Genomic DNA, 22,427 nt, shown 5'->3' on the forward strand with positions numbered 1-22,427 from the left:
ATATTAATCTAACAACTTATTTCTTAACCATCTTTATATTTTATTTATTTTTAATATATTTTTATTTCCACTCACCGCCAATTCTAGTTGAATAAAAAGCTTATTATTATTATTTCAAGAAAATTTTAACGTGAAATTGTTAATTGGGCCTGTAAATTTTGTTGATAAAGCCCGGAAAAACCCAACCAAAATTTGGGCGGGCTCTACTTTAATTCGGGCAAACAGATTCTCTCTTTCAACAATCCCACACGTGACATTCGCACGTGCGAGAACAGTCTCATTCCTCAACAGATCTCTCACTCGAACAACAAGATCTACAAAGCTCACTTTCTTCATTTTTTTCTGCGACCGAGCTCTTCGATTTCGATCAATTAATTTGTATATTTCTATCATCGTTAAAATTTGAGTGGTTAGCAATTCATTCATATTCAAGAATTAGAAAGAGAGAGAGACAGAGAGCGCTCTGAGGAGATGGCTTTCATGGCTGTTCTTGAATCCGATCTCCGCGCTCTCTCCGCCGAAGCACGACGCCGCCACCCCGCCGTCAAGGACGGTGCTGAACACGCCATATTAAAGGTCATAATTCACATTTATATGCAGCTGTTTAGTAGAATTGCTTGTATATGTTAGTTTATTTTGTCACATTTTCAAGTCTGATGTTTTAAGCTTGAAATGATTATTTATTGCGTCTTTTGTTTGCTCAGAAGAAGCGAAAAAAGGTTAGAAGACAAAAGCAATGAAAACTTACTAGTTATTACAATATTACAATTTCGCTTTAATTTGATTCCGTGGAGCTTTTTGTTTTGTTTCGAAATATAAAATTCGACTCTAAGTTCCCATAAGTTTTGATATGCAAGATTTTGGTTAGATTCTAGACTCTTTATCATCTTTTTGAAAGTAAAATTAAGCTAAGTTCAGACGTTGAATGAAGGGTTTTCTTTTGGAGATAATGCTGTTAGTGGCACTTTAACTTTGGAAATTGATATTACCCTGTAGTTATCAAATTCTATGAAGCACTCTGTAAATCCTATGCATAACGTGGAAATAGTAGCATTAGAGGAGATGTTGTTTTGCTACACTGATTTGTCTGACTGTAGCTGGTAGCAGCTGAGTTTGAAACTTATCTGTTTTGCAGCTTCGGACATTGTCAAGTCCCAGTGAAATTTCTCTTAATGAGGATATAGTGCGGATTTTTTTGATGGCATGTGAGGTTAAAACTGTCAAGCTTAGTGTTATTGGCCTTTCATGTCTACAAAAGCTCATATCTCATGATGCGGTTGCCCCATCAGTTCTCAATGAGATACTTCCTACATTAAAAGATGTAAGTTTATGCTTGTATTTGTTTTGTGCTATATGTTCAACATAAACTTAGTTATGGATGGTTAATTTGTTCCACTGAAATCTTGCATTTGTGTTGCTCTTCTTGCAGCATGCTGAAATGCCAGATGAGAGTGTTCAATTAAAGACTCTACAGACTATATTAATAATATTTCAGTCACGGTTGCACCCTGAAAGTGAGGTGAACTGTGGTTACACGCATGTTTTCATTGTCTGACTGGTTTATGCTATGTGTTCTGGTTAAACTGAAGTCAGCAAATGGGCAGACTGAATTTCGTTAAACAAATTTCCTTAACTGAAGAATAAGCAAGACTTTTAGTATTTTGCCAATAACTTGATGCATTTGTATTGAATTACTAATTCTTGTATAGGATTTATGCGCATAATCTTAAGGTATGTTGGTAGTGAGAATATATTGAGCATACTTCCCATAGGTTTCTATTGGGAATTTATCGAGTATACTTCCCATAGGTATCTATTGGCTAGCCTGAGTAGGAATCCGTTTATTGCAGTCGGAAACACCAGATAAACTACATAAATATGAATTTAGAAAATAAATGTTTTGCATGTAAACAGTAATTACACATTGGAATCATTGAAAGCTTTGAGGCTTCAGAAATGGCTGTATTAATTAATTATTAAGTTCAGTTTTCTTAACGTTCTGTTTTGTCTATTGCATAATTATCAGGAGAATATGGCTAAAGCTCTTGGCATTTGTCTTCAACTTCTTGAAAACAATCGATCTTCTGACAGTGTTCGGAAGTAAGTTGTTCTATAGGTCAAGAGGTTTCCATTAGCAACCTTCCCCTCATAGGCTTCTGTATTTTGCAGCAATGCTTCCCTCATTTTTTACTAACTTTCCCTTTTCATCTAAAATCCTTTTATTTTCAGCACTGCTGCTGCTACCTTCAGGCAGGCGGTAGCTTTGGTTTTTGAACATGTTGTCCTTGTTGAGTCTCTTCCAGCTGAAAAGTTTGGTTCTGGAAGTTACATATCTCGAACAAGCTCAGTTACTGGTGATGTTAATCGCAGTATGAATAATTCAGAGTATGTTGTTTTTGTGGATTTCATGCTTTACCAAAACCATTTTGTTATCTTCTCCCATATTTATATTTGTCCTGCAATTGTTAATATCTGGTATCCTTTGTGGGTGTGCATATGTCAATTAGTACCATTTTGTTTGTATCTATGCTCATCCAACTAGATATTGTTTCATTCTTATTTTTTTATGTAGTTTTTTTTTTAATGCCTAAGGTTTACTCTTGTTCATGTCAACATCTAAACTAACCAATGCATTGACAGGTTGGACAACAACTTTGTTTCTAGAAAGTCATCATTGATGAGGGAGACCGCAACTAGTTCTGGGAAGCTAGGGCTTCGTTTGCTTGAAGACCTGACAGCTCTTGCTGCAGGTGGATCTGTATGTGTTAATTTTAAAATGTTAGATTGTTTTTTTTTTTAATAACCAGATTGCTTCTCTAGAATTGATTACTAGTGGGTTTTAGGAATTTTTTACTCTATTAATGATTCCTTGAACTGACTGCATTTCATTGATAACAATGACAAATTAGAACAGAGCTTCTTATAGGGATTGCTTTTTGGTTCTGCCTTGTAGGCTTGTTGGTTGCATGTTAGCTCTCTTCAACGGACATTTGCACTTGATATACTTGAGTGAGATATCTGTCTCTGCCTCTTCATATTTATGTGCTTTAACTTCTAGTCTCTTCTGGACATTTGCGCTTAATGCTTTTGTTTTGCAGGTTCATCCTATCCAATTACGTGGCAATGTTCAAGATTTTGGTTCCTTATGAACAGGTAATAACGGAATTATCTGACTGAAAATATTCTTCTTCTTTTGTCTAAGCATGCTAGTAAGACTTTTATAGTTGTAAAGTTTGTGTGGTACTTTAACAGGTCTTGCAGCACCAAATTTGTTCACTTTTAATGACTTCACTCCGAACCAACTATGAGGTAACTTCTCTGGTCTCTTGTGACAAAATCCATCTCTTGCCTACTAGAGCTTTTCCCCTTTTAAGGGCTTTCTTGAATTTATTTGGGCATTCGTCAGTTTTATTTTTGTGAATGTGCATTCAGCTTGAAGGAGAAGTTGGAGAGCCATATTTCTGTCGCTTGGTCTTACGATCTGTTGCTCATATTATCAAGCTTTACAGTTCATCTCTTATTACGGAATGTGAGGTATGCTGTATTTATAGTTTTTTACATTCTTGAAATTATATGCTGATGTAGTAGATAAAATAAAGGTAAAAAGTAAAACTTGTCAACAATTTAGAAAGTGCTGGGGAACAGGCTGTGGTTCTAGAGTTTAGATAGGTGGGAAATGCTAAGTAGAGTCTAATGATTCAATGTGGATGAGAAAGTTAATTTGGCATTCCTTCAGAGCTGAGGATTAAGTAACTGGGTAGTGGAAGTTAGGGCAACTAGTAAAAAGGCTCTATAACTAAGTTAATGTACTAATAGTATCATACCCTTTAGTATTAAGTTTTTGTAAATTTCATTTTGGTTTAATACCTTCTGTTTATGATAAAATTAAGACCCTTTTTTCAACATTATTTTCACTCAGTTCACCTCTGTGTATTTGCACTCCTAATTCTGCTAGTTCTTGTGGTATGCAGGTTTTCCTTAGCATGCTGATCAAATTAACTTTTCTTGATCTGCCATTATGGCATCGAATTCTTGTTCTCGAGATCCTAAGAGTAAAATCAACAACTTAGATGTGCCATATTTTCCTTTTATGATTTATTTACAAATTGTTTAAAATTTGAAATTTGTCTAAACTTATATATGGGATTTGTCAGGGCTTTAGTGTGGAAGCACGGACATTACGCATCCTTTTCCAAAACTTTGATATGTAAGCTCGGTACCATCCACCTTTTTTCTCTGTCTGGTTGCATACATGTTTCTTAACTCTGCTAAGTGCTGATGTTGTTTCCTCTTCTTTTATTTATTTATTTGCGCTTTGAACGTAATCTACTCTTCGTGGACTGTAATTTCGTGTCATTGGTGACTCAGTCCTTATCTGCCACCACTAATCCTCAGGATGGTAGATGTATCTTTTATGAAGTTAGGTCAAATTTGTGGCATTCCTTTGCCCAGTCCATGTCTCAAGAGGCCAATGCTGCAGTTGTGCCATTAGCCAAAATTTGATGTGAATTTGATCAAAACATCATTCTTAATGTCCAATTTTATAATTTTTCTCATGTCAGTGCATATGTTGGTTTGATTAAATTCAAATTTCAATTAGTCATTTGTTACTCAATTTCAGATATCAAAGTTTGTTTTTGTTTCTTCCCTCCGCCCCTTCTTCACTAGTTGGTTAATTTTTGGAAAATAAGAGTAATCTCATGAATTCGCTCTTTCAGGCATCCAAAGAACACAAATGTCGTGGAGGGTATGGTTAAAGCTCTTGCTCGAGTTGTTTCAAGTGTACAGGTGAAATATTGTTCAATAAGTTCCAATCATGTCAGTTTTTCTTAGTTTCCTGTTCACATTGTCTCTAGGTGTATTTATTTGAAAATCTGTAGTTTGTCTTTGTTTCACTGTTTGATTTTTGTTGGAATCCCTATAATTAAGGATAGAAACCTTACCTTATTACTAGTAGTTCCCTTGTAAATAGAAACTAATCTCAGATACTGATTCTTAGGAAATTAGGAATTATTTCCTTTAAAATAATTATTCCTCTCTTTATAATATGTAAACTAAAGCAGCAGAAAAACACAGAATATTTTTCCTCTGAGTTTTTTCATGGCATCAGAGCTTTAGGATTCATTCGATCCTATTTTTTTTCTAATTTCCCTTCCTAAAAATTCCTTCGATTTAGTCCTCCAACGGGTGATATCAGTGAAAATTTCTCTGAAACTGAGACATCACAAATGACTCAGAATATCAATCAGGGAATCACTCAAGGTGAAATTAATTCATCCCTTATAATCACTAATCATCGGCTAAATGGGAAGAACTTCCTGCAATGGTCTCAATCAGTTCTTATGGTGATTCGTGGTCGTGGCAAATTAGGATACATCAATAGAGAAATTCCACGACCAACCATAGCTGATCCTACTTATGCCACTTGGGAACTCAACAATTCAATTGTAATGGCTTGGCTAATCAATTCGATGGAAGGCCATATAAGCCGCACCTATCTTTTTTTCAAAACTGCAAAAGACATGTGGGATGCAGTCAAAGAAAAATACTTAGATTTTGGAAATGCCTCCCAAATATTTGAGATCAAGATTAAGTTAAAGGATATCCGACAAGGATCACTCGAGGTAACTCACTACTACAACAATCTGAAAATTTTGTGGCAAGAACTGGATATGTACTATGAGGCAGTTTGGGGTGAAGGCTTAGAACACAACAGGTTTATGACCCATCTCAACAATGAATGCCTTTATGAGTTTTTAGCAGGACTGAACCGTGAGTTAGATGAGGTCCGTGGCCGAATTCTGGGAAGATCACCTCTCCCAACGATCGGTGAAGCATTTGCAGAAGTTAGAAGAGAAGAAAAGAGTCGTCTTGTAATGATGGGAGATTCAAAGGAACCTAAACTTATGACCCCGATTTCTAACCGTCCTACTGAATCCTTTGCTCTCATCTCCAAAGGTCCACAGCCACAAAAACATGCCAGAAATGATTCTGGATCAACAAGACCATGGTGTAGTCACTGCAATCGTGTTGGTCATACAAAAGAAAAATGCTTCAAACTCTATGGCTATCCTGAAAAAAACCAGAAGGATAATAAGACTGCCATGTTATCCTCCACTACTGCAGATGATCTTGATGTTCGCTTAACCAAAACACAGCTTGAGACTCTCCATAAGATACTTGGTACTCCCACTACTCATGGATCTCTAGCCACTCAAGGTACTGCCCACAACATTGCTTTTGAATTTAATAATCAATCTCCTTGGATACTCAATTCGGGTGCCTCTGATCACATGACAGGTGACTCCACGTTGTTTCACACCTACACTCCTTGTCATAACAAATCCTGAATCCGCATAGCTGAGGTTCTTACTCACCTGTGGCTGGAATAGGAGAAGTACAAATGACAGAGAGTTTTTCTCTTGATAAAGTCCTACATGTCCCAAACTTGTCCTGTAATTTACTTTCAATTAGTAAACTTACTAAGGATGAAAAAGTTCTTGCTGAATTTTCTGCAATTGGTTGTGTGATACAGGAACAGAAATCGGGGAGGATGATTGGCACTGCTAAAGTTGATGATGGACTATATATTTGGAATAAAAACAGTACACAAGGGGGATTGGCTCTATCCACTTCAAAAGAGGACACTATTATGTTATGGCACCGTAGGTTAGGACATCCAAACTTTGTGTATTTGAAAAAACATCTTCCGCTGTTATTTCGAAATAAAAGTATTAATTCCTTGAAGTGTGAAATTTGTCAATTATCTAAACATACCCGTGTGCCATACCCATTAAAACCACATATTTAGTCCCAATCTTTTTCATTAATCCATAGTGACCTATGGGGAGCCAGCCGAGTGAAAAATATTACAGGGGCCAGATGGTTTATAACCTTCATTGATGATCATACTAGGGTCTGTTGGGTCTATCTACTAAAAGAAAAATCTGAAACACCCAAAGTATTCCAAAATTTTCACTCAATGATTCGAACCCAATTCAACTCTACCATACATACCCTCCGTACTGACAATGGGAGAGAATACTTTAACTCTGTCTTAAGTCCATACCTTTCTGACTAAGGCATTATACACCAAAGCTCTTGTCCTGACACTCCTCAACAAAATGGGATCTCTGAGAGAAAAAATCGTCATCTCCTTGATGTGGCTCGAGCCATAATGTTCACCATGAATGTTCTAAAATACTTGTGGGGAGAAGCTGTCCTCACTGCCTGTTATCTCATAAACCGAATGCCATCAAAGATCCTCAATTTCCAAACACCTCTAAATACTCTTTTAAAGGCTTTCTCTCTATTTCATGTTCCTAATCTTCCAGCCAAAATATTCGGCTGTAAAGCTTTTGACCATAACCATCAACCAAATCAATCCAAACTTGATCCTCAGGCCCACACCTGCATCTTCATTGGATATTCCCCTACACAAAAAGGCTATAAGTGTTACCAACATTACGCCGAATGTTTGTCTCTCGGGATGTTACCTTCTTTGAAAATGAACCATACTTTGCAGCATCTCATCTCCAGGGGGAGATGTTTAATGAAGATGAGACCCTTAATACTCTCCTTATTATACCTCCTGATCCTACTACTACTATCACAAACAAACCTATCCTAGATTTAGTTGTTGTTTCCCTTGCGTAGCAAGAATTTAACACCGTCATTCCCGATAACAATACCTCCACCGAAGTACAACAGCCACCTGATCAAGGAAAACAACAAATACAGGTTTATTCCCGACGGAATCGTTCTCCTGAAACTGATACAGCAGTGCCAATTACATCTCCAACTGAGGACTGTTCTGAAACAGAAGTCCCACCTCCGTCACCATCCATCTATCTTTCAATTGCAGTTCGAAAGGGTACAAGGAGCTGCACTCAACATCCTATTTCTTGGTTTGTATCCTATGGAAATTATCTAAGTCTTACAAAGCTTTTGTGACTAATGTTGATTCTGTAAAAACTCCAAAAAATATAGAAGAGGCTCTTGAATCAGCTGAGTGGAGACAAGCCGTGATGGAAGAAATGAAGGCCCTCAAAAACAATGAAATATGGGAAGTCTCGGATCTACCTAAAGGGAAAAAAACCGTAGGGTGCAAATGGATTTTCACTACGATATTTAAACCCGATGGCCATATTGACCGATACAAAGCTCGACTTGTGGCTAAAGGATTCACCCAAACTTATGGTCTTGACTATAATGAGACGTTTGCACCAGTTGCCAAACTAAACACCGTTCGGGTTCTGCTATCTCTTGCTGCCAACCTTGATTGGCACTTGACTCAATTGGATGTAAAAAATGCTTTTCTCAACGGGGAATTAAATGAGGAGGTGTACATGTATTTCCCACCCGAGTTTGAAGAAAACAAGGACCAAGTGTGTAAGGTGAAGAAATCCTTGTATGGGCTGAAACAATCTCCACGAGCGTGGTTCAGCCGATTTGCAAAAGCTATGACTAGCAAAAATTACATTCAAGGACAGGCAGACCACACCATGTTCTACAAGCACTCGAAAGAGGGTAAATGCTGCATCCTTATCGTTTATGTTGACGATATAATATTAACAGGAAATGACTCGAGCGAAATTTTGAGGTTAAAGAATTTCTTGGTACAGAGTTTGAACTTAAAGACTTGGGGAGTCTTAAATATTTTCTTGGTATGGAGGTAGCAAGGTCGAAAAAAGGTATCTTCATTTCCCAAAGGAAATATGTTCTTGATCTACTGTCAGAAGTTGGTTTGATGGGCAGCAAACTAGCCGAAACTCCTATGGAGTTTAACCTTAAATTGGGAACTAATGAGGATGGAGAAGAAATCGACAGGGGGAGATATCAACGTCTAGTAGGAAGGCTCATCTACCTGTCTCACACCCGTCCAGACATAGCCTTCAGTGTGAGTGTTATTAGTTAGTATATGCATGCCCCGAGGGAGAAGCACTTGGAAGCTGCATATAGAATACTAAGATATCTAAAAGGAACTCCTGGTAAAGGTCTGTACTTCAAGAAGACTGTCAACCGAAGCGTGGAAGTCTACACTGATGCAGACTGGGCAGGTTCTGTTAATGATAGATGCTCTACAAGCGGCTATTGTAGTTATGTTTGGGGTAATCTCGTGACGTGGAGGAGCAAAAAATAGTCTATGGTAGCACGCAGCAGTGCAGAGGCAGAGTATCGAGCACTATCTCATGGTATATGCGAAGGAATTTGGATACAAAGACTTATGGGAGAACTAAAAGTGCCTTATACCAGACCTATGAAGATGTACTGTGACAACCAGGCTGCTGTCAGCATAGCACATAATCCTGTGCATCATGATCGGACCAAACATGTGGAAATAGATCGTCACTTTATAAAAGAAAAAATACACTGAGGAGAAGTATACATCACCTACCTACCTACTAGACTACAAGTTGCAGACATGTTAACTAAAAGTTTGAACAGAAACATGTTTGAAGAACTTATTGGCAAGTTGGGTTTGATTAACATCTACACTCCAGCTTGAGGGGAGTGTTGGAATCCCTATAATTAAGAATAGAAACCTTACCTTATTACTAGTAGTTACCTTGTAAATAGAAACTAATCTCAGTTACTGATTCTTAGGAAATTAGGAATTGTTTCCTTTAAAATAATTATTCCTCTCTTTATAATCTGTAAACTAAAGCAGTAGAAAAACACAGAATATTTTTCCTCCGAGTTTTTTCAATTTTTGTGAGGTTGAATAAATTTTAGCTTACTGTAAGATTAAAATTTCGACATTTTCCTTCACTTCAACCCTGCCATATTTCTTTCTCAATTTTTGTTCTCTATCATCTGTTGGCTCTGCCGTGACTTCATCAACTGTTTGTCTAGTAACTTATGATAACTGGACTATTTTCTTGTTCATTGTGAGTTTTTACATTTAGACACTTTCAACTTGGGGAGTTTATTTTAGTACAGATGAGATACCTGAGGACACATTAAACCCTTCTCTAACATCATTTTCTATCTGTTAGTTTCTTGAGACAAGTGAAGAGAGCCTGGCAGCAGTTGCAGGGATGTTCAGTAGCAAAGCTAAAGGTGATATGCTTTCTTTCTTGTTTTAAATTTTGGATTTGTAGTTCATCTTGTCCAATGTGCTTTGCTATCGTTGGCTATGTTTATCCTTAGTATCTGCTGATAAAATGAGAAATTGAAGATGTTCTTTATTTCATAATTTGTTTCACCATGGCAAACCCTATTCTTCTTTTCAAGACTTGTATTTTTGTTTCATTTGATCCAGCAACTTTGGAATTAAGAAAAAAAAATGCGTTGCCACTGTTTTCCAAAGATGACATGGTTTCTTTTTGACATTTGCAATTACTTGGAATTCAAACTGCTAGAATGTAGAAGATTGAAAATATGAAATGTGTCCATCTTCCTGTCTGGAAGAATGAAAGGAAATAATTTCATAGAACTGAGTATTACAGTGATTGCAAATGTGGTAGTGGCTTTTTTGTTTTATTTTGCATAAGTAGCGACGGATTGTTATTACTAGAACTGAAATTCTTCAGCAGTGCCACCCTGTAGTGTTCTTAACTGCTACATTTAGTTACTTATCTGTAAAAATACATCTGTAAAAAGAATGATCCTGTTGAAAAATCTGTAAATGAGTATCACTGGTGGCCAAATCTTTGAAATACAATAGAAATTTCCTAGGTCATATTGGTTTCATCGCACACAGCTCATAGCTCAATATATATGCAGATAGTTAGTTTTTAGACTTTAGAGATGTCCTTCTCTTAGTTAAATGGATTGATGTATCAGATGCATCCCCTCCATTAACAGTACATTGGTATCTAGACTTACAACTATTCCATAGTTTCTTGCTTAATAACTATATTACTGTGATGTTGGTTTGTGATTGGCAGGAATTGAGTGGAGTCTTGACAATGATGCATCAAATGCTGCAGTCCTGGTTGCTAGCGAGGCACATGCTATTTCTTTGGCAATTGAAGGTTTGCTGGGTGTTGTCTTTACTGTAGCTTCACTGACTGATGAAGCTGTGGATGCTGGGGAGGTAAGTGGGAATGTGTCCTGTCTTATATAATGTTGTATGCTTTTCGTTTTTTACCAAATTTTCTATTCTCTTGATGCAAGCAGCTTGAATCTCCTAGATGTGATTATGTACCTTCAGCAAAATGTACAGGAAAAACTGCAGTTCTCTGTATTTCAATGGTTGATTCATTGTGGTTGACTATTCTTGATGCTCTGTCCCTTATTTTAGCAAGGTTGGGTGAACTTTTTTCTCTGAGTTTGTGTTTCTGTTTCTCTCAAGCAAAACCAGGTGTGTATGCATTCTAATTCTAGTTCAATTTGAAGGTCTCAAGGAGAGGCTATTGTGTTGGAAATATTAAAGGGGTATCAGGCATTTACTCAGGTAACCCTATATTGCATAATAAATTATAAATTGTCTGCTAGTTTTGACTGCTATTTCTATCAATTCAACTAAGCCTTAATACCTATGGGTTGGATAATTTGTGTTTTAGTTCTTTCAAAAGCAACTTATAGTTGTTTTCACTCGTAGTCACCGGCTAACTATTAATATTTGTTCACTGCAGTAGAGGCCTAAATTTTCTAATGGACTCTATTTATTTAGATATGGGTGTTCCAATGCAAGATGATCGTTTCTGCTGACCCTTTTTGAATATTCTGCAGGCATGTGGAGTACTTCATGCCATAGAGCCTTTAAATTCTTTCTTAGCATCACTTTGCAAATTTACGATCAATTTCCCAAACGAAGTGGAAAGAAGAAGGTATGGCTTAATGATTACAGTGGTTTCTGGTTTCTGAAAAGGTTGTTTCCCTTTTTTTCCTAGGGAGGTTTGGGGTCTAGTGTACAGGTTATTTTGGTTTCAAAAGTAATACTGTGTCTCCATCCTCCCTGAATCCCCCTTTTTAAGGTGTTCTTAATCAGTTTTTTGACAAAATAGTGTTATTAATTTTGTCCTCCGTTTCTTGCAACAAAAACACTGGAAAGAATATCAATAAGAGAAATCTATTTATTCTCATTGTTGCTTAAGAGTGACCCCATTTGCTTTTAAGGTTTTTTGAAATCATAGCCACTGCTATCAAGGTGACTAGTAACAAAGCCATGGAATGGAAGAGACCCAATATGGGGATTTAGCAAAATCTGGAAGATTAAGCTACTAGTCTAGCAAATGGCACAATGCCTTTGGAAATTGTTTGAAGCATAAATATAAAAGGCAGGATTGCCAGCATTAAAATATAGAAAATTAGGTAGCTTGAAGTGAAAGATGTAATCAATAACTTCACTAGAAGAGACCCATTGATTCCTTGTAAAAGAGAAGCTACAAGCAAAGTTCCTCATGAGTCCATCAATAAGTCACGATAAAGCTTCCGAATACAATTGTGATGGTGTGGGGCTTTTATAAATCTAAGATCATGATGTTAATATCTTAAGACAACTCTCATGATGGTTTCGTTTTTATGCTCTTGCACTTTTTTACAAATGTTGACGTTTGGGTTGCTCTTCAAAATAAGCTTGGTATTAACTATTGGCACATTTAATCTAATGTACATTGTTTGGTATTTTCTCTTTAAACATTTTATGCAATTGTTTAGCATGCTTAAGTGTTCTTTTTAAAGGTGATACATGCATAATTTGTTGTAGAAATATTTGTAGTGTATCCTCTTAAAGGTTGTACTAGCATTCTGACAATGCTTAAAATTGAGATTTCAGTGGCGTATTACTCTCTCCTGCATCAAAACGTTCTGATATAAATTCTGACCAGAGAGATAACATTGTCCTTACACCAAAGAACGTGCAGGTATCCTGAATGGTTTCGTGAGTATGGTATATTCACTTAATTTTCCAGATCATATAACAGATTAAACACTCTCGAACAAGATACTTGGTTCTAATTGCACTCATGACCCAGGCTTTGAGGACTCTCTTCAACATTGCTCATAGACTACATAATGTGTTGGGCCCCTCTTGGGTTTTGGTATGTTGGTCTGGTTTTTATATCTTTCTGAACTTGGTGAGAGTTCAAAATTATGATTGTTTATGATATATAAATGTAGGTGTTGGAAACTTTGTCTGCACTGGACAGAGCAATCCATTCGCCACATGCCGCCACACAGGTAATTTGGGAAGCATTTTTAGGTGTAATTTTTTCAGCAGCATCCCGTGTCCATCTTGTTGTCATTCAATAAAATAAAGTTAGTAGTTTCAACACCATTATACTGGAATAAGCAATAGTTTCCCTATTGCTGATGCCTTGTTTCCCTTGAGACAGCTCAATTACGTCTTGGTGTTCTGAAAGTGATTTTTTAAATTGTTAACCCATTCCTTGAGTTCTGGCATTTGAACAGAGTTTATATCAATACACTCATTAAACTGTAAAAATCTCTTATTTTTTGTAACTACAGGAAGTTTCTACATCTGTGCCAAGAGTTACAAGAGCATCATCTGGTCAATACAGTGATTTCAGTATTCTCTCCTCTTTAAATTCTCAGGTATTAGAAACTAGTACTTTTTGGTAGTGGTATAATAGCTGATAAAGGCTTGGGGAACTCTAATGGAAAATTTTGACCTTGACTGTTCCTTTTGTCCATATTCTCTTATGTAGTCAATGGCCAAACTTTGAGGATTTTCAAAAATCCATTGTAAAAAGTGGATGGTGTTCCAGAATATTTGGAACTACCTGTTTTATGTTTTTCTTCCATTTTTTTTCCTTCTAGTTTCCACTACCCTTTCTATCTTGTAAATAAGTAATAATAAGGTGCATTATCTAACCTTCTGTTTTTTTCTTGAAAGCTGTTCGAGAGCTCAGCACTTATGCACATATCTGCTGTTAAGTCACTTCTTTCTGCACTTTGTCAATTGTCACATCAATGCATGCTTGACACTTCAAGTGGTTTTGGACCATCAACAAGTCAGAAAATTGGGAGTATCAATTTTTCAGTTGAAAGAATGATATCCATCCTTGTCAACAATCTTCACCGTAAGTAGTATGGTTTTGCTGATGTTTCTTGAAGTTTCATAATCATAATAGATGACATTATCATAGGTTCATGCCTCACATCAATATTCACAAATCTTCCCATGTTTGAATTTTTGCAGATTTATCTGCTCTTCATGCTTATGTTTGTTATTAACTTATTATAAAGAGCGTAACTACCAAAACCTTCAGCAATATGAAGAAAAATTTGGCTTAAATTTTTATCGATTTTTTCCTGGTATAGGTGTTTTACCATTGTGGGATCAAGTTGTTGGGCACTTTCTTGAGGTGATCATAACTTATACTTCTCATTCAATGAGTAATGCTAGCATTATTTAGAGTTTAGATCTTTCATGACAAAAAGAAATGCTGCAGCTTGCTGACAATTCTAATCAGCATTTGAGAAACATGGCACTTGATGCGTTGGATCAATCAATTTGTGCTGTTTTAGGTTCTGAAAATGAAGATCATGCATTGTCCAGATCTGATGACAATTCTCAGGATGTGAGAACTTCTTTTTTATGACTGGATTAACTATATAATTTGAGGACATATTTGTGTGTGTATGTATATTCATGCTGCTTATAGTTACTCTTCTCTGTGTGTGTGTGTGTAGTTAGAAAGTAATGAAACAGAACTAAGGCTGCTTGAATCTGCTGTCATCTCTCCTCTGAGGGTCCTATTTTCTTCTTCTCAAAGCATTGATGTCCGTGCTGGGTCATTGAAAATTCTTCTGCATGTCTTGGAGGTATATGCTACAGCAGGGAAACTGATTGAAGCTTAAGTTAATTACATGTCAACTATGCTCATTTTGTTTTTAATTACAAATGCTTTCCCAGAGGTGCGGAGAAAAATTGCGATACTGTTGGCCTGATATACTTGAATTGTTGAGGTTTGCCTTCTTCTCTGCTGTTTACTTCCACTTTATTTTTTGTCGTTGGGGGGGGGGGGTGTTGTTAGGCATTCTGAGATTTCTGATAATTTACTTCATTTTATCTGGTTCTGTTTTGTCAGTCATCTCTTCTTTTTCTCTCATTTAGGTCAGTTGCAGATGCATCTGAAAAGGATCTTGTCACTCTGGGTTTCCAGGTTTGTGAATCTTTGCCTGAGAAATGTTGGGGAAATTCATATTAATCTTCTGAAATCGTCTTTCCTTCGTTACACAAGCACATACATGCTGATATTATGGTTGGTTCTATAAAGTAAGTTCGACCTAACTTTTTCTTTTACTATATAGAGCCTGCGTGTGATTATGAATGATGGACTTTCATCCATACCTCCAGACTATCTCAATGTGTAAGATCCCGGGTGATTAAATTTTTAATTGTTTTATTGGTTTATTTTTACAAGATTATTTTGACCATTGGAAGGACACGTGCAATACTAGAGGGTAACAAAATATGCATCTGAAAATTGCAGATGTATTGATGTTACTGGAGCATATGGTGCTCAAAAAACCGAGTTGAATATAAGCTTGACTGCAATTGGGCTATTATGGACTACAACGGACTTTATTGTGAAGGGATTGTCACATGAGTCTGCAGAAGAGAAGGAAACAGGTAAAGTGCCATTATACTTTTATCTCATCATTGTTTGAGTGCATGTTCTTGTGAGTGGTATTAATTTACACTCAGGAAACAACTACAGAAATTATGGAGGTTATTTCTGTTTCAAATAAAATGGATGGTCAAAATGGGGAAGAGCAGACAGACAATATATCTGTTGACATGAACAGCCATTCTCCCTCAGCCAATATGGTGGACCGAGATAAGTTGATAGTCTCTGTTTTCTCATTGCTTCAAAAACTTGGAGCTGATGAAAGGCCAGAGGTACGATTAACTTTCCTGTTATAATGGTGTTTATGTTTTATTTCTGTTTCTGCAATTCTCATTCTACAAATCAACTGGTGCTAGGTGCTAAAGAATTTCCTAAAATCCTAGCAACCAGGAAATAAACAGATGAATGAAAATATTGAGATTGGGTAATATCTATGTCTGTGTTGCTCATGGTGAGATATGTTTGATGGTCCACATTAGATATGTGGCTGTTGGAAAGTCTTTTCTTGGAGAGGAGACCTTGCATAAAAATGCTAATATTTTTATTTAAACGTAAATGCTTAGTACCTGTGCTTTGAAGCTGGTAGTTTCTTAACAGGTTCAGTTTCTCTGTAAGATGTTGGTTTTTCAAAGATGTGTATCTCATTCAAGAATTGACTAGCTTCCTATGCTTAACTTGAAGTTTGATGTATTCAAGTAACAGGCTTTAGTGATGCTAGTTAACAATGGAGGCTTGACAAGATCTGTTAGACAAGAAAATTTATTCTCCTCGACATTTTTAATTCTTGTTATAGTTAACCTTCTCGTTACCTTCTATTGTCATATTCAAACCTTTTGAAATCCTCCTGTTGGGCTTTATTTGGATTCAAGCTGTGATTTGATTGCCATTGGATATTTAAATCCTTTAATTATGTTAAGTTTAACGTATAATGTAGGTTAGAAATTCAGCTATCAGGACACTCTTTCAAATTCTTGGAGGTCATGGGCAAAAACTTTCAGAAAGCATGTGGGAGGACTGTCTCTGGAATTATGTTTTCCCAACATTAGATCGTGTTTCCCATATGGTAGGGTAATCAGCTGTCAAGGACACAAAAAGACTTTTACTTAACTTTGTAAATAGGCTTCAAGGATTTTGCTTGCAGGCAGCAACTTCATCAAAGGATGAATGGCAAGGGAAAGAACTTGGAATTCGAGGAGGAAAAGCAGTTCACATGCTTATTCATCATAGGTAATAAAATAATTCTGGCTGCATGTATCTATACATATGTAATCAGTTTACATTCTTTTATCATAATTATAGACAGTCATTTCTCTTGCTATATGACTTTCTGATCCTTAAAAAAATAAATGTAGTCGGAACACAGCTCAGAAACAATGGGATGAAACACTTGTACTAGTCTTCAGTGGAATAGCACGATTGTTGCGTTCTTTCTTTCCTTTCCTCAGAAGCTTAAACAATTTCTGGTCGGGTATGACCATAATTTGGTTCCTTTGATGAATCTATAGTTTCATCTTTCCAGCGCTGCCACCCCCCCTTTCTTTTCCTTGCTGCTAAGATTTCCCAGAAAATTCACTTTTTTTTTGCAGGGTGGGAATCTTTGCTTCTCTTTGTAAAAAATAGCATTTTCAATTGTAGTAAAGAGGTTTCTCTTGCAGCAATAAATTGTTTACAGACAACCGTGCTTGGTCATTGCAGCAAGGTGCTTCTAAAACTTTATCATCTATAGTGGAAATTCATGCTTTGAAGTTAGCTAATTTCATTCAACTTCTTCAAAACCCTGTTAAAATACTCACTTATGCCATAAAGTAAATACTTTCTTTTTAGGGGAACTTTCCAACACCTTACCTTGTCTCAGTACTAGATGTCTATGAGGTTTTTCTTCAAAAATCACCAAACTACAATGGTAGTACAACTATCAAGGCGAAGCAGGAGGTTTTGCTCGGTCTTGGTAATCTTCTATTTTTATCTTAGTTGAATTTATTTGCAAAAATAAAGTAAAATGCATGCACAATTATACGAATCATTCACCTCTTAAGTTAACAAATTGATTTACAAGACAGATAATTGTTACATTAATTCCAACTCCAAAATGAAGAACCATGTTTTGGATATGCTTATGTATTTTATAATTTCTTCAAACTTGATAGGAGAACTGTATGTGCAAGCACAAAGGATGTTTGATGATCAAATGTACAAACGGTTGCTTGCAATCATTGGTTTAGCAATCAAGCAGACTGTGACAAAAAGTGACAACTGTGAAGCTGAGCCTGTAAGTGTTTTTATGAACAAAGCTTATTTTATAGTTCAATATCTCTTTTGGTTCTTGAAAATAAGATAGGAGTTTGAAATGTCAAAATCAACTACTAGATGTAGCAACGATCAACAATTATGTGCGCTTACTGGGTTTGACACCAGCTAAATCTTCCCTTTCCTCATCTTAACCTTGATATTTTATGGGCTGGCCTGGGTTCATTGTTTGAAGAAGTTGTTTAAGTAATCCTTTGTTCTTGTTGTGAACTTCCAATATTTCCATGCATTTTTGGCAAATTATGGATTCTTTTTTCTATGAGGACTGGCTGTGGCTTTGAATTGACCATAACAGTTACTGTGTTAGTTGTAGCCTTAGAGCCTAATTGGTAGTGCCACCCCCTTATAGAAATGGGTCGAAGGGAGGTGGCCCACTAAATCACAGAGTATTTACAAGACAAATAATCCCAAACCCAAAAGCTGCTTTGAATATTTTGTAGCATTCATTTGCATGAATTTATGCTGCACTTTTGCAGGGACACGTTCCTCATTTGTTACGAACTGTGCTGGAAGTCTTGCCAATGTTACGCCCAGCTGAGCACCTTTCTTCAATGTGGCTCATTCTTCTACGAGAACTCTTACAATATCTTCCAGGCCAAGATTCTCCTCCACAGGGTGAGGAAGAGGAGGCAGGAGAAGTTAGCACTAGTGATCATATTCCAGGTACAGAAAAGGCTTCACTGCAGTTGATCTGAAATCTTTGACTATACCTTGATAAACGAGAAGCTCAGATTTTATGTATTATTTCTGCAGATGTTAATGTGAAAATGAAGTGTGAGACGCCCAATGATACTGCCTCTGCCTCTGTGCAGAAGGCTGAACTTCCATCTCCGACCTCCAGTTCTGCTCAAGAAGCAACAGTTAATATCCCCAGTTATTTGTTGGCAGAAAAACTTATTCCCGTTCTGGTAGATCTCATTCTACAAGCTCCAGCAGTTGAAAAGTATATCATTTTTCCGGAAGTTATACATAGCCTTGGGAGGTATATGATACTGCATTTGCTGATGCGTAATATTTTCTACTGTGACTATTTTTACAGTCTATTTTCTAGGTTTTAATATCTGCAAGCGGTAGGTAATCGATATTTGTGTCTGTTTAATTGATAGAATCTGATTTTGGTATCTGCCCAAAGAACAAATATACTCCTTTATATCTGTTTCTTGAGTTTGTTATAGGGACTGAAGTAATTATTTTTTAATTGCTTCTATAATTGTTAATTTTGTTAGGTCAATGACAACGAGAAGAGACAATCCCGATGATTCACTTTGGAGATTAGCTGTTAAGGGCTTTAATCGTATGCTTGTTGGTGATATCAGCGAAACAACCGTGGACAGTGGACCAGATTCAAAATTTAGTAAGCCCGCAAGGTTGCGTATATGGAAAAAAGTTGCTGATGTCTATGAAATATTTCTTGTGGGTTATTGTGGGCGTGCTCTTCCTTCCAATTCCCTCTCACCTGCCACACTCAAGGATGATGAGTCCCTTGAGATGACCATTGTAGACATTCTGGGTGAGCAGATTCTTAAGTCCCCAATTGATGCCCCTATTGAGGTAAGCAATCCCCTTATAAAGCATCGTTAGCTCAAGTTCTAGTTTTTTTATTTTGCTTTTTACCACCTAAAATCGGTTCTACTTTTTGATTAAAGATAGCTGACTCTGATGTGTTAGTTCAAAGTCCTAATTCTTTTGTTTATGTTAACAGATTCTGCAACGACTTGTTTCTACCTTGGACCGCTGTGCATCTCGTACATACTCTTTACCTGTTGAGACTGTGGAACTTATGCCTCTCCATTGTAGTAGGTTTTCCTTGAAATGCTTACAGACATTATTTTCCCTGAGCAGGTAATAAAAGACAATTTAGTATTATATTTTGTCCCATGTCCTATGGTAACTTTCATATGTTATAACTGATATTATAAAGCCTGATCACAGTTGCATTAGCAAAATGGTGCACATTGTAGACTTAACCTATAGAAAGTCTAGTTGTATTAAAATGTTTTCTTGTCAAACTAGAAAAATGTCCATATGTAGCATTTTTTTCATTTCCTTTTAGTAACAAGAATTTGGGTAGACTTGATTTTCTCCTAGTTTTTTGATGTATTTAGAGGATCCTTGTAAGTTCATATTTACATACCATGTCTGGATATATGTTGGACATGGTATTTCAAAAACTTGAAGAGTCATAGCAGCATAGAATTCATCTTGTTTCTATTCTTGCTGTGAGCATCTCCTTATCTCTGGAATGGATTATATAGCCTTTGATGTCTGCTTTATTTCAATCTTTTGATCTTGTCACAACATTCTCACAGCTTTAGTGATGAAGAGGGTAATTGGAGTTTGACGAGATCAGAGGTCAGCAAACTAGTGATCATGGTACTCATGATGAGATGTGAATGCATCTTAAATAGATTTTTAGCTGATGAAAAGGATGTTGGTAAGTATAGTTTCTTTTTGTAATCCAATTCTTAAAATGTTAACTTCTTTTGCTTAGGTTCAATTACTGATCCAATGTATGAAACCCTGAACTTTAATCTGCCTACAGGTGATCGTCCTCTACCAACAGTAAGGCTTGAAGAAGTAATCTTTGTCCTTCAGGAACTAGCTCGTCTCGTGATTCATTCTGACACTGCATCAGTTCTTCCTCTGAATCCCCATTTAAGAAGTACCCTAGCAGAGGGAAGTTCTGGCAAGCAACCACATCTGCTTGTTCTTTTTCCCTCCCTCTCCGAACTAGTTGTATCGAGGTGAGAGTAATAAGTAGATCTATACTGAAATTAGACATTGTTTGCGATTACATTGTTTTTATTTTAATGGAATTCACTTCTCCATTTAACAATTTCTTTATCCGTAATTCTGACTAAACCGAACTATAATGCATTTGGATGGGCAGGGAAGGTAGAGTAAGAGAGCTGGTAAAAGATTTGCTCAAACTCATTGCAAAGGAACTGACTTTAGAGAAAGTTAACACAGGCTGTTGATACACAAACGTTTTGCTCTTTTTTCTTTTTTTGGGATAAAAAATGTACTACCGAGTCATATTCTTTTACATGCTTGTTAATTTGAGAGGTTGGAATAGGTTAATCCTCTGATTTTCTATTATTATCATTGTTATTTTGGTATATTAGTTTGTTTGTATATTATAGGACAAAGGCCAGGTTTTGTTGTATTCAAAGTAGTGTGAGCTGAGGATATTCACTTTTTTGCGTAATATGTCACATGCAAAATTATTGACTTTTTATTTATTTTGGTTGAAGAAGTGCTTTAAAATTTTAGCTATTGAAGTTCGTACAAACTATTATTTGAGTTCAAAAAAGAGTGTCCGAAAGAAGAGAAGGTAAAATTCCAATCCTAACACCACAAAAAAAGTAGAATTGGTACATTTTGTGAAGTCTCAATGAAAAAGAGAATAATTGTTGCATTTCTTATTGAAGGATTTCCTGTTTTAGGTACATAAATAAATAACCAACTAAAACTAGTAACCCCAAGAAGTACTTCCATACATCAAGGAGACTTATTCAAAACACCAAATGGATACTACCCAAGAGACACATTAATACACCCCTTCACCGGGCATCGGGTAAATGCTTGCTTAAGAGGTGGCTTGGTTAATGTACAGCAAGTTGATTTGCAACATGAACGTGATTAACAAAGCCTTAGCTGAGTTTGAACATGATTTCGAACAAAGGTTAGATCACTATCAAGGTAATTCATGTCACATCTTGAAAATCGGGTTGGTAGAATTGAGTATTAAGTTATGGGCTCGAGAGAAATATCGGGTTTAATATCATAAAAATTAAAATAGGATAAAATAATTAATTAAATAATAATGGTAATAATAAAAATTAAAATAATTATTGGGTCTAAAATTAGGTGGTGAAAATTAGGATTAAGCGGTGAAAATTAGGATTTGAAAAAAAGGGAAAATTGAGAGTTTTTAAAAGGAAAATTTTCCTTTTAAAAAAAGAAAAATTGCTCATCTTCTCCCTTTAAAGACCCCTCAAGCCCCTTTCCTCCCGTTTAGCTTCTCATTCAAAAAAAATTCTCAAATTCAAATATGATATTTTCTCTCAAAATTAACTCATACTTGCTGATTTCCTAGCTATCCAAACACCTCAATACCTTCTAATTTTAAAGAAAAATCATTAAATCCTCATCAAATTCGTCATTGTTCTTCTCATGTTCAAGTTTAAATTAGCTCCACAACTTGTTGTTTTCTTCAAATTGAGGTAATGTCTTTACTTATTATGATTAGATTAAGGTTTTTGTTTTTCTAATTCGGAATTTAACCGAGAGTGTTGAGAGTTTTTAAGATTTAAAGCTTTTTAATCAAATTTCGATTCAACAATGATGAAATCCAACATAGCGACTATACTTACTGTTTTTGATTTATTTCTAATCTATTTTAGCTAAATAGAAGGTATTTGAACTAAATTTGATAGATCGGTATCCAATTTTAATGAATTTTGAATTTCCCCCTTTTGTATGTTCAAACAACTTGATTTTTCGAAAATTTTAAATTCGTGAGGTTAGGTAAAATTAAAGGTTTATATTAGTAATAATATGTTAAATAGGATG

The 22,427-nt window shown here is 36.1% G+C and overlaps 2 protein-coding genes across 9 annotated transcripts; both read left to right on the forward strand.

Moving 5' to 3' along the window:
- Positions 1 to 270: 270 nt before the first annotated feature.
- LOC107943061 (protein MON2 homolog) lies at positions 271 to 21,090 on the forward strand. 3 transcript variants are annotated; one of them, XM_041104601.1, is made up of 44 exons: positions 271 to 576; positions 1,136 to 1,321; positions 1,430 to 1,519; positions 2,027 to 2,100; positions 2,230 to 2,385; positions 2,641 to 2,758; positions 2,954 to 3,009; positions 3,099 to 3,153; positions 3,253 to 3,309; positions 3,433 to 3,534; positions 3,972 to 4,052; positions 4,155 to 4,207; positions 4,719 to 4,788; positions 9,999 to 10,062; positions 10,893 to 11,041; positions 11,125 to 11,252; positions 11,344 to 11,401; positions 11,680 to 11,777; positions 12,725 to 12,812; positions 12,924 to 12,989; positions 13,069 to 13,128; positions 13,417 to 13,503; positions 13,805 to 13,991; positions 14,233 to 14,276; positions 14,364 to 14,492; positions 14,605 to 14,736; positions 14,828 to 14,880; positions 15,029 to 15,077; positions 15,226 to 15,284; positions 15,408 to 15,547; positions 15,636 to 15,817; positions 16,480 to 16,608; positions 16,687 to 16,772; positions 16,898 to 17,013; positions 17,132 to 17,244; positions 17,370 to 17,493; positions 17,693 to 17,814; positions 18,329 to 18,515; positions 18,606 to 18,834; positions 19,079 to 19,403; positions 19,555 to 19,694; positions 20,162 to 20,286; positions 20,395 to 20,596; positions 20,743 to 21,090. In XM_041104601.1, the coding sequence occupies exons 1-44, from the start codon at positions 472 to 474 to the stop codon at positions 20,828 to 20,830; spliced, it is 4,962 nt and encodes a 1,653-aa protein (XP_040960535.1). In that variant the 5' UTR covers positions 271 to 471; the 3' UTR covers positions 20,831 to 21,090. The 3 variants fall into 3 exon arrangements, with proteins under 3 accessions (XP_040960535.1, XP_040960536.1, XP_040960537.1); XM_041104602.1 differs by lacking the exons at positions 271 to 576; positions 1,136 to 1,321; positions 1,430 to 1,519; positions 2,027 to 2,100; positions 2,230 to 2,385 and having other exon boundaries at positions 2,688 to 2,750; XM_041104603.1 differs by lacking the exons at positions 271 to 576; positions 1,136 to 1,321; positions 1,430 to 1,519; ... (1 more) ...; positions 2,230 to 2,385; positions 2,641 to 2,758 and having other exon boundaries at positions 3,233 to 3,309.
- Positions 4,795 to 6,747, forward strand: LOC107945962 (uncharacterized). Of its 6 annotated transcripts, none has more exons than XR_005920680.1 (3): positions 4,795 to 6,219; positions 6,301 to 6,455; positions 6,536 to 6,747. XR_005920680.1 is itself a non-coding variant. In XM_041104604.1 (3 exons), the coding sequence occupies exons 1-2, from the start codon at positions 5,229 to 5,231 to the stop codon at positions 6,348 to 6,350; spliced, it is 1,041 nt and encodes a 346-aa protein (XP_040960538.1). In that variant the 5' UTR covers positions 4,795 to 5,228; the 3' UTR covers positions 6,351 to 6,365; positions 6,536 to 6,747. The 6 variants fall into 6 exon arrangements, 3 of the variants coding, with proteins under 3 accessions (XP_040960538.1, XP_016735625.1, XP_016735626.1); XR_005920681.1 differs by having other exon boundaries at positions 6,301 to 6,439; XR_005920682.1 differs by having other exon boundaries at positions 6,301 to 6,430.
- Positions 21,091 to 22,427: the final 1,337 nt, after the last annotated feature.

This window comes from Gossypium hirsutum, chromosome D11, assembly GCF_007990345.1.
Source record: "Gossypium hirsutum isolate 1008001.06 chromosome D11, Gossypium_hirsutum_v2.1, whole genome shotgun sequence".
NCBI lineage: Eukaryota > Viridiplantae > Streptophyta > Magnoliopsida > Malvales > Malvaceae > Gossypium > Gossypium hirsutum.

What these genes read in the sequence shown, in the direction of transcription:
- LOC107943061 (XM_041104601.1), top strand. Translation starts at nt 472, where the DNA reads ATGGCTTTCATGGCTGTTCTTGAATCCGATCTCCGCGCTCTCTCCGCC. An exon ending in TTTTGGTTCCTTATGAACAG is followed by an intron (nt 3,154 to 3,252) that starts GTAATAACGGAA and finishes GTACTTTAACAG; the next exon opens with GTCTTGCAGCACCAAATTTG. An exon ending in CCTTGTCAACAATCTTCACC is followed by an intron (nt 13,992 to 14,232) that starts GTAAGTAGTATG and finishes TTCCTGGTATAG; the next exon opens with GTGTTTTACCATTGTGGGAT.
- LOC107945962 (XM_041104604.1), top strand. Translation starts at nt 5,229, where the DNA reads ATGACTCAGAATATCAATCAGGGAATCACTCAAGGTGAAATTAATTCA. An exon ending in TGGATCTCTAGCCACTCAAG is followed by an intron (nt 6,220 to 6,300) that starts GTACTGCCCACA and finishes ATCACATGACAG; the next exon opens with GTGACTCCACGTTGTTTCAC.